This window comes from Marmota marmota, unplaced genomic scaffold (assembly GCF_001458135.2).
Source record: "Marmota marmota marmota unplaced genomic scaffold, marMar, whole genome shotgun sequence".
Taxonomy (NCBI): Eukaryota; Metazoa; Chordata; class Mammalia; order Rodentia; family Sciuridae; genus Marmota; species Marmota marmota.
The window spans coordinates 71,148,636-71,163,007 of NW_026000026.1; the positions used below are offsets into that span (position 1 = coordinate 71,148,636).

Consider the following 14,372-nt stretch of genomic DNA (forward strand, 5'->3'; position numbering starts at 1 on the left):
ACCTGGCCCGGGCCCTGGCCCGGGGCCTGGGGGCGCCGGGTGCCGCAGCAGTGGCTGCTGCTCCGCCAGGCGGTAACTGATGGGCGCGGCCGGCGGCAGCGACACAGCGTGTGCGGAGTTGGGAGAAGTGATCTCAAAAGTCGGCACCTGCGTAGCCAAAGAGTAGTGGAAGTCCACGGGCGAGAGGCGCGCGGGCGTGGTCAGGGCCGACACGTACCTGCAGGGAGAGGCAGAGGCGTGGGTCAGGGGGTCTCGGATGAGAGGGTGGGCCCCAACCAAAATCATCTTGTGAGGGATCCTGTCTGCAAGAATGATGGTGGTACTTCTCTAAGACCTCATGCAATTCCCTTAATATCTCCAATCTATATTCCTTATTTGTTAAGCGAGGATAACCATAGTGCTCATTCCATTGCAGTATTGGGACGATTCCAGATATGGTGTCAGGGGAATGTCTTAGCCCAGTATCTGATCCGTGGTAAGTCTTCACGAATGATCGTTTGTTGTGGGAATGCTCACAGTCATGGGGTCAGGCATTTTATCTATGTATGATCTCATCTAATAGTAATTTTTTAAGACCTTTAGGTTAGGGCCATACTACACACAGGAAACTGAGACTCAGGACGTTTGAGTTCTTTGCTCTGGGTTCCACACTTAGGTAGTGGCAGAGCTGGAATTTGAACACAGGGCAGGAAAGAACCAGAATGCCTATTGTCCATTTCCAGAAGCCACTAGTCCCTATTCACGTATCCCTATTACCTGGACTCAGTGCTCCTGCAGGGAGGGTTCATCCCATGGCTGACAGCTTTGGTGAGGGCAACATGCCTTCTTATATTGAAATCAGAAGCCTCCTCAGGGAATTGACCATTCACACCTTCCGCAGGGTGCTCAGCCAGGGCTAACAGATACCCCACTACAAGGGTCTCTGCTTGGGGCCAATGACACCTAGTGACTTCTGAAGCTAGTATCTCCCAGTCTGGATCTTGGGCACCTGTCCTTTTTCATTCTCCACATCGCTCTTGTGAGCCCAACAGCCTTTTGTCCGCTTCAGAACAGGAACCACCCATCTCCATGATTCCTTTTCACAGTGCATAGCTAAGCACCTCACTGCTGTCTAGAACCAGCCCCAAATTTCTGTTATGTCTTTTTTTTTGAACACAAATGTTTATAGCAGCTTTATTTACAATTGCAACCAAGGTGTCTGAGAGGTGAGTGGATAAACAAACTGCCTTTTGATTGTAGGAATCCTCTTTTAAAAATTTCTCTGTTATGTTCTTTTTGAGTCAACTGATTTCCCCTACCCTGGTCCGCCACATCTTCTCTATCTCATGTGTAGATCTGATAATCTAGTCTTACCATTCCCCCATCCTTGGGGACACCCTCCATCCTATCCTGGGCCAGCTGTTCTCCCTGGTTGTGTCCCCGTCCCATGGTGTCTCCTTCATTTTGCAGCTCCCAGAGCAATCTTTTAAGTCCCAGCTCTGCTAAGGAGGCTCCTTCCTACTTACTCACCCAGACTCCACCTCCTGAGCAGAATCCCTTGGCTCTGGTCCATCTGTGTGGCCCCAGCCTGCCTGTTTAGGCCCAGCTTTGCTGTTCCCCACAGCCCACCGTGCTCCAGGCACCTCACTCTCTGATCTTACTCTTAAGTGCCTCTGTTGGAACAGCTCCAGTGGTTCCTTCCCTGTATACAAAAGGCTTTCCCCATTTCTCTGCCTCTTGCCTTCCTATCACCCCCTAAGGAGCCCTGGTATTGTGGTTACTGTTGATGATAGTAGTGATAGGTATGAGGCAAAGAGCTCTGCATATATTTTCTCATGTGGCCTGCATCAAAACCATGCATACTAGAATTCTCTCTGATCTACATCTTATGGAACAGTGTATAGAGGCAATCAGCCTGCCCTGAAACATGCAGGTTGTGCAGCTGCCCTTGGACAGGTTAGTCTTAGGAAACCTGGCTGTTTCCTAGAGCTTGCTGTCAGACTGGGCTTCTCTGCCCTGGAGTGGTCCCTGGAGTGGTGTCCTGTGCTTAGCACTTTCCATAGGCTGCTGTGAGCATTAGTGGTTTGTTCCTGTGACTGGGAGTGCCTCAGGGACGGGAAGCAGGAGGGCCACCTCTGACTCCCCAGGCAGGCCTGCCCAGCCTAGACTTGGCACAGAGTAGGCTGTCAAAAGTGGGAGGGTAGCTGAGCATGGTGGTACATGCCTGTGATCCCAGAAGCTGGGTAGGCTGAGGCAGGAGGAACATGAGTTTAAAGCCAGCCTCAGCAAATGTGAGGCACTAAGCAACTCAGTGAGACCCTGACTCTAAATAAAATACAAAATAGGGCTGGGGATATGGTTCAGTGGTTGAGTGCCCCTGAGTTCAATCCTGGGTACCAAACAAACAACAACAAAGAAGGGAAGGTATCTACTTCTCTCCTTTCTTCTTGGCTCAAAGCTTCTTGATTGGTGCCCCTTCCTCTGCTGTCCTCCCATAGATGCAAGTTGCTGAGGACCACTTGGGGGCTGAGTAATGGGGGTGGGTCCTATGGTTCCTAGCTTGGAGTCAGAGAAGGGGAGTTTCCTTGGTCCTTCTGCATCCTTTGCTGGATAACTCAACAGTGCCTTGAATGCTGTACCTTGTTGCCCATGCTGTCTGGCCTGGGTCATTCTTGGCGCATGTCTATTGTGCACAGGTCAGTGTCCTTGAAAACAACCTCCCTTTCCACCCTCCAATCAACTTGGTCTTTGTGTCTTTCTGCTTCTGCTGGGACATGAGTCCTCTAGGTGATATGGGGATAGGGCAACCATAGTACCTGGTTGTCTGGAATAGCCCCTATTTATTCCTGAAGTTTCAGTGCAATTATTAATCTCCCATTCTTCTTTGAAAAGTATCCTAGTAGGATAATAAGTCAGGTGGTCACTATGTGCCAGGGTCCATTACAACTCAGCTGTAATAACCTTTCTGGGATCTTGTTTACTCACCTGAAAAAATGGAGATGAGTCTCTTTGAAAGGTCTTTAAGATACCCTAAGGGTCAGCCTTGGGTCAGTGGTACCAGCCCTCTGGCCAAAGTGGGAGCCAGGTCAGGGGGTAGGAACTAACCTCTCACTGTGCGGAGAGTCACGCAGGGAATCTACGGAGTCGTGGTAGGGTGGCACAGCAGCCCTGCGCCGCTCCTCCAGGCTGTATGCTGCTGCTCGCCGCGCCCGAGCCTCCACACATGCTGGGCTGTTGCACTTGCTGGTGCCCACTGATGACAGCATGATGCCAGACTGGGAGTCGGAGGTCAAGCTCTCAGAACGTTCCAGGCTCCACGTGTGGCTCTCATGTCTGGGATAGCCAGTGGGGACAAGGCAAGAGGTCAGGAAGGGGTAGAGTGGCCCAGCAGATGTGGAACTTTGGCCACCCAATCCCTATATCTTCATCCCATCTTGGGCTCCTTTGAATCATGGGCTGATATGGAGTATCACAAATGTCCAAACTTGACATTGGGAGGAGGGCTGGGTGCCATGGCTGGGTGAGCTGCAATGTGTAGAGGCCTCTTCCTTTATATCTTGCAGCCATCTTTCCCCTAGCCTTGCCCCAGAGCCCCTGTGTGGGACTCTTTCACCCTCATGGCCCTTAGCCACCTTATCTCAGGACCCCAGCCCCAGTGGCCAGTCTTTGGGAGCTCTGACCATTCCATGGTACTTCTCAGGGAAGGAGGGCCAGCCATGTTATTTCTCAAGCTGTATAAGCCTCTGTGTTTATGTTGATAGATCATCCCTGTTCTGAAGAGAAGGCCAAGGGAGACCACAATTTGTGAGCCAAATTCAGGAGAGGGTGTCAAATAACTCTGGATGAATGAGATAAAAGACAGGAATCCTCAAGTTTCTGTGGGCCTTGACTTACTCACCTGCGGCTGGAGGTGGGCGTGGCTGTGGAACAGTGGTGAGAAGGAGAACAGGAGTGGCTCCCAGAGAAAGTGGTCTCAGTTTCCCTCCGGATGACGTGGTCTGTGGCTGGCACATTCTTGGAGATGTACTGGGACAGACAGAGAATTGTCAGGAGTTAGTGATGGGGACCAGGTAGGCTCTTGCTGGTGAGGGTGGGAAAGTAATAAGTACTGAGCTCTAGGTGGGGGGAGTGATCAGTGGATGACAAGCGGCTTTGATGTTGAAGTGATTTGGGCTCCAGCCAGCAACTCCCCACCCTTCCCTTGCAAGTGGGCAAAGGGAGGCCAGCCATCCAGGGAGGCAGTGCCTAGCAGGCAGGGATGATCCAGGGGCTGGGCTGGCTGCTGTCCTGGCAACTTGTGTGAGAAGCCTGGCTGACCAGCAAGGCTCAGAGGGGATCCTGGAACACCACTCACATCTGCCATCTGGATTTCTTCGGGGTCTAGCCGGGGGTGGCTGGGCCCATTGGCCAGGCTCCGGTTCTGGTGGGCTGGGCACATGTTCTGCCGGAGGTGGTTGTGCATCTGCTTCCGCTGTTTTCTGCATAGAGGGAGGGTAGGTGAACCTGCCAGCTCCCCTGTAGTAGATGAACTTCCCTCCAGGGCACATGAGTAGTTAATGTGTGGAACCCCACTGCTTTCTAGTTTCGTGACCCTGGGCAAGTTACGGAAGTTCTGCCTATTTTAGTTGCCCCATGTGTGAAACCATTCCAAAGACTGTTGAGCATTAAAAATATATAAACTGTTCATGCACATTGCTGGCACTCTCCCTCCCTCATTCATTCATTTGTATTCATTGAGTTTTTACTGTGTTCCAGATACTACTCTGGAGCAGAGAAGTCAGACATGGTCCCTGTCTCATGGATCCTGCAGGCTAGTGGGGGAGGCAGATGATAATTACATAAACAAGTAAATGAACTCGATATTTTCCCTTAAGTTTTATGAAGAAAATAAAAACAGGGTGCTGTGGTTAGGAAGCCAGGGCCTGTGGGACTATTTTACATTGGCACATATTAAATGCTCAATAAATTTGTTTTATAATAAGCGATTCTTATGTCACTCCCCTGTCTAAAACCTTCATTGGCTCTCAGGGTCCCATTTCACCCTCAAATCCTATCTCTCACTGCCTTCCCTTCACCCCAGCTTTCTGCACCCCTGGACAGCTTGTTTCAGATCCCCTGTCCTCTCTGGCCTCTGGGCTTGCACACATTCTAGTCCATCCACCTGGAATACTTTCTTTGCCTCTTCACCTGCTAACTCTTGCTCACAGGCTCCAGCCTAAATGCTGCATCCATGGGAAAACCCTTTCTGCCCTCCAGCTAAGGTTAGGTGACTCTAAAATATGTCTTGTGACACTGGACCACTTGCTTCGAGCACTGAATAAAAGTCTGCTGAAGAAATGGATAAATGCAGTGGTGTTGGAACAGAGGCTTGCTTTTCCCTCAGTTCTTAGACACAATCCCTAATGTGCCCAGGCTCCTCCTCTGGGCTCCCTGAACCCCAACTCCCTCCTTACTCTCTACCAGTCTTTATTGAACTTATCCGAGATGATGGCAGCTGGACCTTCAATCCTATCAATAGAGGTAGTAGGGGTTCAGACCTACAGGCTCCATCCCCCAGATGATGGTCATTTCCAGCCTTGCTTTCCAGGTAGGAGCAGATGAGACAAATATCATTTACTGTACTACATCATGCTTCAACCTTTATGGGATCCCCATCATCTACAGGATAAATTTAGACTTCCTGGCTTGGCATCAAGGTCCTATGGTGGCATCTGGATCCCAGCTATCTTTTTAGCCTCTTGCCTCCTCTTCTATGATCCAGTTCTTTGGCCCAACTAGTCCAGGCTGCTTCTGTTGTAGGTGTGACTGCCCCATCTGTGCTTGTCTTTAGCTGGCACTCTGCTACCCAAACTGCTCAGCTCCCTGAGCTTATGCCCCGACCTGTCTTCTGCCCAGAGGTGGCCTAGCCTCATCTTCTCTGTGTTCTTGTCTCAGTTGCTCCCAGGGTGGGGACAGGTGGTGCCTGTGAGGTGCCTCCTTCCAGGGAACACAACCTTCTCTGTGCCTCCCTCTTTCTTCCCTAGCACTGCTTCAGCACCTCCTGCTAGACAGGGCACATGCTCCTAGAGCCATTGTGGTCAGCTGTGCATTCCTCTCAGGCCCTCACAATGTCCTTTGATGCCTACACTAGGCTCATTCCCATGAGGACTTGGAGTGGTTCCTCAGTTTTCTCAAGATCACATGGGAAATGGCAGAGCCAGGTTGGAACCCAGACTTGTGTTCTTTCAAGCCCTGTGCCCATGAGCCCACTTTGTTCGGTCATCTAGGGCTGTCTCCCCACCTCTATGCCTGTTTCCTGATCCAGCCCCTGAGCCCCACAGTTACAAAGGCCCCTGAAGGGGCCACTGGGGATAGGAGACTGAGGCCAGGCATGGTGAGGTACAGGAGAAGAGCCTGTCCTTACAAAAACATTTTGGTGGCCATCCCCTGGCTTGGCCTGTCCCCTTCCTGAGCACTTGCCACTCACTTGGTCTTGCAGTAGGCGACCACACAGACGATGCCCACGACCAGCAGAGCCACGCAGATGCCAGTGATGGTTAGGACCCTCTTCTGGTATAGCTCCTCGGCTTCTGCAGAGGCAGAGTGGACATGAGGAGGTGGGGCAGGAGGCAGGCCTGGGGGGATGCTGGTGCAGACACCCCTGCCCCCAAAGCCTCAGGCTCCCTCAGCCCGGGTCCTGCCAGTTCCCTCCATTCCTCCCTCCTGCCTGCTTCTGGATGGTCCCCCCATATTCCCACCCACCCATGGGCCTGGTCACACCCTCCCAGATCCCAGGCCCACCCAGAGCATGGGGGTGGAAAATGCAGGGGATGGGAGAGAATGGAGTAGAGAAGTAGAGGAGCGCAACCTAGTCTGGCCAGCAGCACCCCTGCCCTGCTCCACAGCAGCCTGGCAGCTGCAAAGAGCCTTGGTGACTGTGGAGAGTTTTCTTTATGATAATGAACATGGAAACCTGAGCAAAGGCCTGGATCAGATACTTTAGCTTCCCTATGAAGCTAAAGTTGTTGACAGGATGCAAGACCAGAGGTGGGATGTAGGAGGGATGTAAGGGCCAGGAGCATGATAGAGCAGACAGGGCCCAGGAGGGGACATGGAAGAAAGGCCTGGTCAGAGTTGTGGCCTGGCCCATTGCAGCCTCCCATGTCTGCAGGTGAGAAGCCCACCAGTGGCAGCACAGGCCCCTGGCATCTGCACACATCTATCCTTGTGTGTAAAGAACACCCCCACCCTTGCTGGGGAGTTGAGTAAGACTGGGCCTCCAAGCCCCCAGCCTCAACTCTCCTCTCTACTCTCCATGCCTCTAAAACAGACCACTAGGAGGAAGAGAAGCAAAAAGTGACAGTACTGGCCACAGCCCAGAAAGCTCACCCCACCCCACCTGCACTTGCTGGCTGGCCCTGCTTCCCTGCTTAGGAATAAGTGGAGGTGGGACTCCCACATCTTGGTGGAGCCCTGTCCCCTTGGGCTTATAGCATCTCCCATGCAGAGGCAAGCACACAGCAACCCCAGGGCTGCAGACCCTTCAGACCCACACGTGTCCACAACTATGCCTGCCAGAGTCACAGGCACAACCTTCACAAAGATAAACCCATACCTGCTCTCTTTTCTCTCTCCCTCTCTCTCTCTCTCTCTCTCTCTCTCTCTCTCACACACACACACACACACACACACAGAGTTAACCACACACTCCAGTAACAGGTGCATACACAGACCCAGGCACACCGACCCACAGTTAAGGCTCTCTTAACCTGACCTTTGTCTCACACCCCCATCTTGACTCTGTCCCATAGCCCTGTCTCCAGGCCTCTTTCCCTCTTTACCCCTCAATTTTCTGCTGTCAGGCATCTGCCTCCACCATTTCTTGGAGACTATTCTGGTCATGGTCACCAAAACCCCCCATGTTCCAAGTCCTGTGGTTATTAAAATGCCTCCTTGTGGGGCACACTCTATGGCCTTGGAGTGGCGCTCCTCGCTGAGCTTCCTCCTACATGGCAGGCTGGTCTTCCCATGTCAGTGGCTGCTCCCTTCTTCTCTACTTGGGTTGGATGGTAGAAGGGCTCAGAGCTCTCAGCCTTCTTTCTTTCCTCTGTCTCCCTGAGTGACCTCATATAGACAGACTTTAAATATCATTTCTTTACATTCTTTCTCTTTCTGTCTCCTGCTCTGATTTCTCCCTAAGCTCCAGACTCAGGTATCCAAAGGCCAAGGCCAACCAGAACCAGTTTCCATACTCCTCCCCATCTCTTGTAGCATCTCTCTCCTGTGGCTCTGGCCCCAAAACACAACCCATTCTGAATCACTCCCTTTCTTCCCATCTTCCCTGATATCTGATCCACCTACAAGTACTCTCAGCTCTACCTTCCAAGTAGGTCCTGGATTTGACCATGTGACCATTTCCACAGCTCCCAACTTAGTCCAGGATGATGCCTCCTCTCACCCAGCGATGGTCACCGTATGGCAGGCCTTTCTGTGTCTGCTGCTCCCTAGCTGCCCCCAGTGCCAGGCTGTTGTCTACTCAAAGCTACATTAAAGTGTAAAGCAGATCATTTTAGTTCCCTGCTTAAAACTCATGATAGTTTCCAGTGTAATTAAAATAAAATCCAAGGTCTAAGGACCCTAATTACTTGGTTTCAACCTCCCTTTGAGTCTTATCTGTGGTCCTTTCCCCCAGTGCTTGGAATCACTGGTGGTCTTTTTCCACTAAACCAGACAAATCCCATTGAACCACATGACTTGGGTCCTGCCTTCAACACTTCCCACCACCCCACCAAATTGTTTGCAGGACTGACTACCTGATGTCACTTTATGGGACAAGCCTCCCCTGACCACTTAGGCACAGTAGCACAATCCCATGACCTCATTTTATTTTCTGTCTAGCATTTATTTTCACCTGATATCTTCCTGTTTGTTGCCACCTCACCCATGAATAGGAGCACCAGGAAGGCAGGGACTCATGTCTGTAGGTTCTGGTGATGAGTGTTTGCTGCATACACACTCCCCTTTAAGACACACACACACACACACACACACACATCTGCACATCCTACACTCACCTCCACACACATACCTAGGTCCAACTGCAAATGCTCAACTTAACATAGAGATATCCCACTGCCCCTCCACGCCCTCGCATCCTTCCCTGAGACCTTGCAAGTGTACACATTCCCCACATCCCATCAGCACAGACGCCTGCAGATTTACCTCATGCATCCTTTCTCCACGATCCTAGATCCCTCAGAGCCTCCACCCCTCCTTCCCACCCAACTTCAGGCTGTGGACACAGACACATTTAACATGCAGACTCTGAGCTCTATCTTCTATTGAGAACAGCTCATGGGGCCAGGTGGTGGCAGAGCTAGGTCTTCCCCAAACCTGCTGCGAGAACAGCCTTGGCATGTTTGTAGGCTCTGCATCACATCTGAGATTCTGACCCCCAGAAGTCCCCCACCTCCGGATCTCCTGCATATCTCTTGCTGGAATACACTGAGACTCTTGGGGCCAGGGCAGAGTCTCTCTGAGCAAAACCACAGAGTTGGAAACAGACCCTCAAAGTCCCTCCTAGTCCAAAGAGTCTCCCAGGGGCAGTTGCATAGGGTAGGGAGTCATGTGTCAAATTCTGAGCCAGGGCAAGGGGCAGGCAACAGAAACCAGCCCAACCCAGACCCTTGCTGGTATTGCTCATGGATGCACACATGTGCCATTGTGGGGACAGATCATGGAAGGAGTGATAGTCTCAAGCAGATGGCAAAGCCCAGCAGATAAGACACAGGGCAGGGGCAGAAGGAAATGTGGATTATCAGCTACTAGCCTGGTGCAGAATGAAAAGCAATGGACATGAGAAAAGAAAAGAGGATTCAAGTCAGATGGAAAGGGATGCCTCTCTGCACAACTCCCAAACCAGGCTTCAGTAGTTTCTGGACATTGGCCCTTTAAGAAGCCACATCCACACAGGGGCCCTGTCTCTTGTTGGATGCCCACTGGGTTGCACAGCTCGGGAAGGCTCCCTCCCCTGAGGCCTTCTAGCACTTGGTCTCCTCTATGCAGGGGGTGCTACTGTGCGGTGGAGGCACAGTCTGAACCTCAGGGTACACGGATGGCCATGAGCTGCTTTTATCTGCCCCCAAATCAACATAGCTTATTCTAGGACATCTTGATGGGGCCAGGGGAGATTTTTAAAATCATCCCCTTTCCATTTTTGGAAAGGAAATGAAACATTCAGCACCCATGGGGTCAGGGACTATGGAGGGAGCTGAGCGGATGGCGCAGAGTGATACATAGAGGTTCCATACCCTTTAATTCAAATCCAAGGTGCTCTGGCAGTGCAGAAGAGATGGGGGTAAGAGGGGGAGGGGTGAAGGGAGAGAGGCAGACAGAGATGGGAGGGGGAGGGTGGGGGGAGAAAGAGAGAGAGAAAGAGAGAAACGTTGGTCAGGATTCTTCAGACACCCGGCAGCCAGCCTGTGAGGTGAAAGCAGGTTAGTAATGTCCCTTCCTAGCCCCCTGAGCTCCTTCCCTGGTGCCCAGTCCCCAAGAGCCCCAGGAGGGCTAGAGAAAAGCAATGTTAGAATTCACAGGCAGAGCATGTTCTTTGAAGGTGAGCAGTGGGGTTAGTACCTGGTGGGGAGGCACAGGCGAGAATCAATTGGCAAATGTCTCCCTGGAGGAAAGGGTGACTGGGGACAGGGTTCTGAGGAGTGCCTGGTCCCCTCCTCTCAGCTCCAGTGCCAGCCCTTCAGAGCTCTCAAGTCCTCCTGGAGAGGGCCTGACCAGCTCCTAGCTCATTCACAGGGCCCTTTCTTCTGTTCAAAATGAGGGCAAGATCCCTAGGCCGGCCCCATAACCCTGGCCTGTCCCACAGGTCCGGCTGGCTTTCTCATCTCCTAGGAGCCTAAGGGTGGAGCCTCAGAGTCTGTGAGGAGCAGGAGCACAGAGAGGAGGAGGCTGTAGGCAGCAGGTCACTTTTCCACTTACTGCCTCAACACCCTGGAAACCTGCAGGGGCTGGGCATGGTGCCAAGACCGATCTTGCTACTTAGAAGAGCAAACTGCAACTAGGAGAATGAGAAGATTGGAGAACTTGTGAGTGCCTCATTTAATGGATAAATTAGTCTTGGAAGTGAGATCAATGAATGTGTGGTTTTAGGCACCTATGAGGTAGACATCTACGCCATTGACAGGTTAAATAAGGGTCAACTCTGCCACCTAACTGCTGTGTGTCATTGAGAGATACCCAACCTATCTAGATCTCAGTCTCTTAGCTGTTAAATAGGGTTAAGGCTCAACCATGGGGTCCTGGGAGGTTTGCAAACCTGGCTGTACTTCAGAATCCTCCAGACCAATAGGATCAGGCTTGGGTAGGAGCCCAGAAATCACAACAGTGTTTTTAAAAAGCTCATGTCCCATCCTATGGTGCATCCAGCACTGGTTTGCAGGACTGAGTCTCAGTTTTGCCCTTAATTTGCTGTGTGAATGTGGGTAAGTCAGTTTCTGTTTCCTAATCTGTCAAAAGCACATGTACCCAGTCAGAGGCAGCAGCAAGCAGGCCTGAACAGCAGAGTCTCTGCACACTGTGCAAGGGCCCAGCTCCTGCCGAGCTGGGTTCACTCCCTCTCTGGCTTCCACATAAGCACAGTCAACTTGGCTAGACTCAGGGAAATACGAAGTCGTGTGTGACGTTCTCATCTGCTGCAGAGGAAGGGGAACACAGGCAACTAGCAGGAAGTCCTGAGCATTATTCACCCCTAGGTCTCTCTATGCTTCCTAAAAGGGATTCTAGATGGCTCTGCATTTGGAAAAGGATAGGAGAGGAGGGTGATTCTTCAGGGATGAAAGTGGTCCTTGACTTCAAGAGCCTTGAGGAAGATCCTGGGGCTTGGGCTCCCCAGTTCTGTGCAGGGACCATACCAAGGAAGCACTGACCCTAGCCCTCTAAACATGAGTCCTCTGTGTACTCCTGCTAACCCGAGCCTGGAGGGTGATCTTAAGGTTTTGGCTTCTTTGCAGTTTTGCTCTGAATGCAGAGGTAGGAGAAAGTCATCTTAAGTATGGTTTGTCCACTCTTCTCTAGGATTCCCAGAGCTGGCCAGCCAGGCAAGTTGATGTAAAATCTTGACAGACTCCAAAGGCCTCAGACATTTTTCACTGAATAGTTAATTCTGGGGTCCAGGGACCTTCCAGGCAGCTCAAGAGTGCTCATATTGTTTGGCTATCCAGCCGTGTTCCTTGGAAAAAACAGCAGGGCTTGACCACGGCCTCCTGGATACTAAGAGCTGGTCTGAGCCCCACTTTTGGACAAAGCTATTGTATTATATGAGGCAACTGGGACCCAGTAGTTCCAGGACACTTTCCTAAGGTCACACAGGAAATCAGAAGGCAGAAGGGAGATTGGAGGCTCTGTTTCTGGTCTTTTTGGACTATGCTTTGGCTAGTTCTGCCTCTCTGGTGAGGCCTTTCTGGCTAGTCCTGAGAGCAATGACTACCTGGAGAAGCAAGGAAAGGCTCCCAAAGGACTGTAAGAGTTTTCATCTGTGTCAGTCCTCTGGGAACCAAATCATAGCATCAGCAGAAGCTTCCAGGTCTACTGATGGTGTGCTGTTTAAGTCAAAGGCTATACTGTTTAGGGAGGACCAGTGATGGTTGGCATGATTGGTGAGGTCACTGGGGGCCTGGCCAGTCACCAGGAAGGCAGCCTTCTTCCTGGGATGTGCAGAGAAGAATTCCGAGGGGCCTACAGCTGCATCTACCCCAGCTAAAAGATGAATGTCCCACTCATATTCACTGCCTGCCACTCAACCAGGATGGGGTGGTACCACTGAGTCACAGGAAGGTCCTATTGTTCATAAATTTGCATACTAACCAGTAATCATGGCAACCTGATGCTGGACTTTCAGCAGGGCGAAGCTATCCAGGCAATATGCAAATTGTTCAATCCACAGTCACAAGGTGCCTGGACAAGGAGGCAGTGATGTGTATGCAGATGTGAGCATGTACTCCTGTGTTTGCATGTGTGTATGCAGGGGCGAGTGCATGCTTGTGGGTTAGCGTGTGTGCTCATTGATATGGAGGCATACACACAGACAAGCTTTGACTCTCGGGGAGGAGAGGGCCTGTCAGTGAAAGAAGGAGAAGCCTTTAAGTGCTACTGAGGTTAAGGCCTAGTTTCCTTATTCTCTGCAAAAGGTAACCTGGTTCCAGGTGGTCTGGGCAAGGTCAGACGCTTTGATCTGGAATGCTGGGAGGTGGCCTCCAGGGAGTCAGTGCTCCTCCTGCCCTCTCCATGCCAACTGTAGCTGGGAGAGGTACTAAAGTGCACTCCAACGACAGTGGCAGGCTGTCTGCTGAGCCCCTCACATGTGTTGCTTCGTTTCATCCTCACAGCAGCCTGACAGGCATAAATGTGACCCCCGATATACAGACAAGAACACAACTCCAGAGGGGTTAAACGAGGCCCAGAACTAACAGGCTGGGCCCCTGGCATTTTCATCCTGCTCTCTTGGAACTAGAAGCTTGCCACTTCTTTGAGCACATTTCACTGCCTCTGTAGTCACTATCTACTAGAGGAGCACACGAAGGGCTCTCTGGGAAAGTGCTGGAGGAGCACTCGTCCTTCACAGAAAGGTAACAGTAATGGTATTGAAGACAAGGTGGGAGGGCCACAGGCTGCATTTGTAGTCTGTTTTGGGCTCCTGGGGCTCTGCTGACCCTCCCAGAAGATCCAGACTGAAAGTTGAAGCAGCCCAGCTGGCAGAGAGGCCTTGGACAGTGGCCCGGGTTCCGGAGGCTCTGCTGCTTTGATTCAGGAGGGGCCAGGACTGCCTGTCCAGAACAGTTCCATAAGCCAGAGAGGCTCTTGGCCAAAGGGTGGGAAGGAATATAACCTACACTGCCTGTCACCTGGCCCGTGCTCAGCCTGGCAGCTCTGCCCCCTCTTGCCCTACAGTTCTCCACATAGACTGGACCTGATTTTGAAATTCTTCCAGAGCCTGGTTTCTAGAGAATTCCTTTGAGCCACATGTCCTGCCTACATGCTCTGTCCTTGTCCCCAAGGGCTTCCTCCTGGCTTCTGACTGGAGGGTCCTGTGGGGAGCCTTGCCTTCCATGCTGTGAAGACAGTTGACCTTCTGGGCCTACTGGCCCTCATTTGCTGGGGTCCCTATGCTTCTATTGGGTTAAGGTAGGGAGTAAATTTTCAGGCTTTCCTGCTGTGGTCTAAGAAGGCTTGGGAAGGTTCATTTCTTTACACTGACACCTAGACTCCAAAACTCTTTTTCTCCATGAGCTACCTCCTAGGTCCCACCTTTGGCGTCTCCCAGAGTTCTACTTCCCAATGTCCAGGTACCATCTGGATGCTCTAGTTCCTAACTCCTCATAGGAACCAGTTGTCCTATGGACAGG

At 51.6% G+C, this 14,372-nt stretch overlaps 1 protein-coding gene across 1 annotated transcript in view; it reads right to left on the minus strand.

Moving 5' to 3' along the window:
• Nrg2 (neuregulin 2) overlaps positions 1-14,372 on the minus strand; it is a 53,461-nt gene that overhangs the window by 4,721 nt on the left and 34,368 nt on the right. The window contains exons 6-11 of the mRNA XM_048811871.1: positions 10,269-10,292; positions 6,446-6,548; positions 4,334-4,457; positions 3,878-4,005; positions 3,085-3,312; positions 3-217 (exon numbers count right to left, since the gene is read on the minus strand). Coding sequence (XP_048667828.1) covers positions 3-217; positions 3,085-3,312; positions 3,878-4,005; positions 4,334-4,457; positions 6,446-6,548; positions 10,269-10,292 — 822 coding nt within the window. The remainder of the gene's footprint in view (positions 1-2; positions 218-3,084; positions 3,313-3,877; positions 4,006-4,333; positions 4,458-6,445; positions 6,549-10,268; positions 10,293-14,372) is intronic.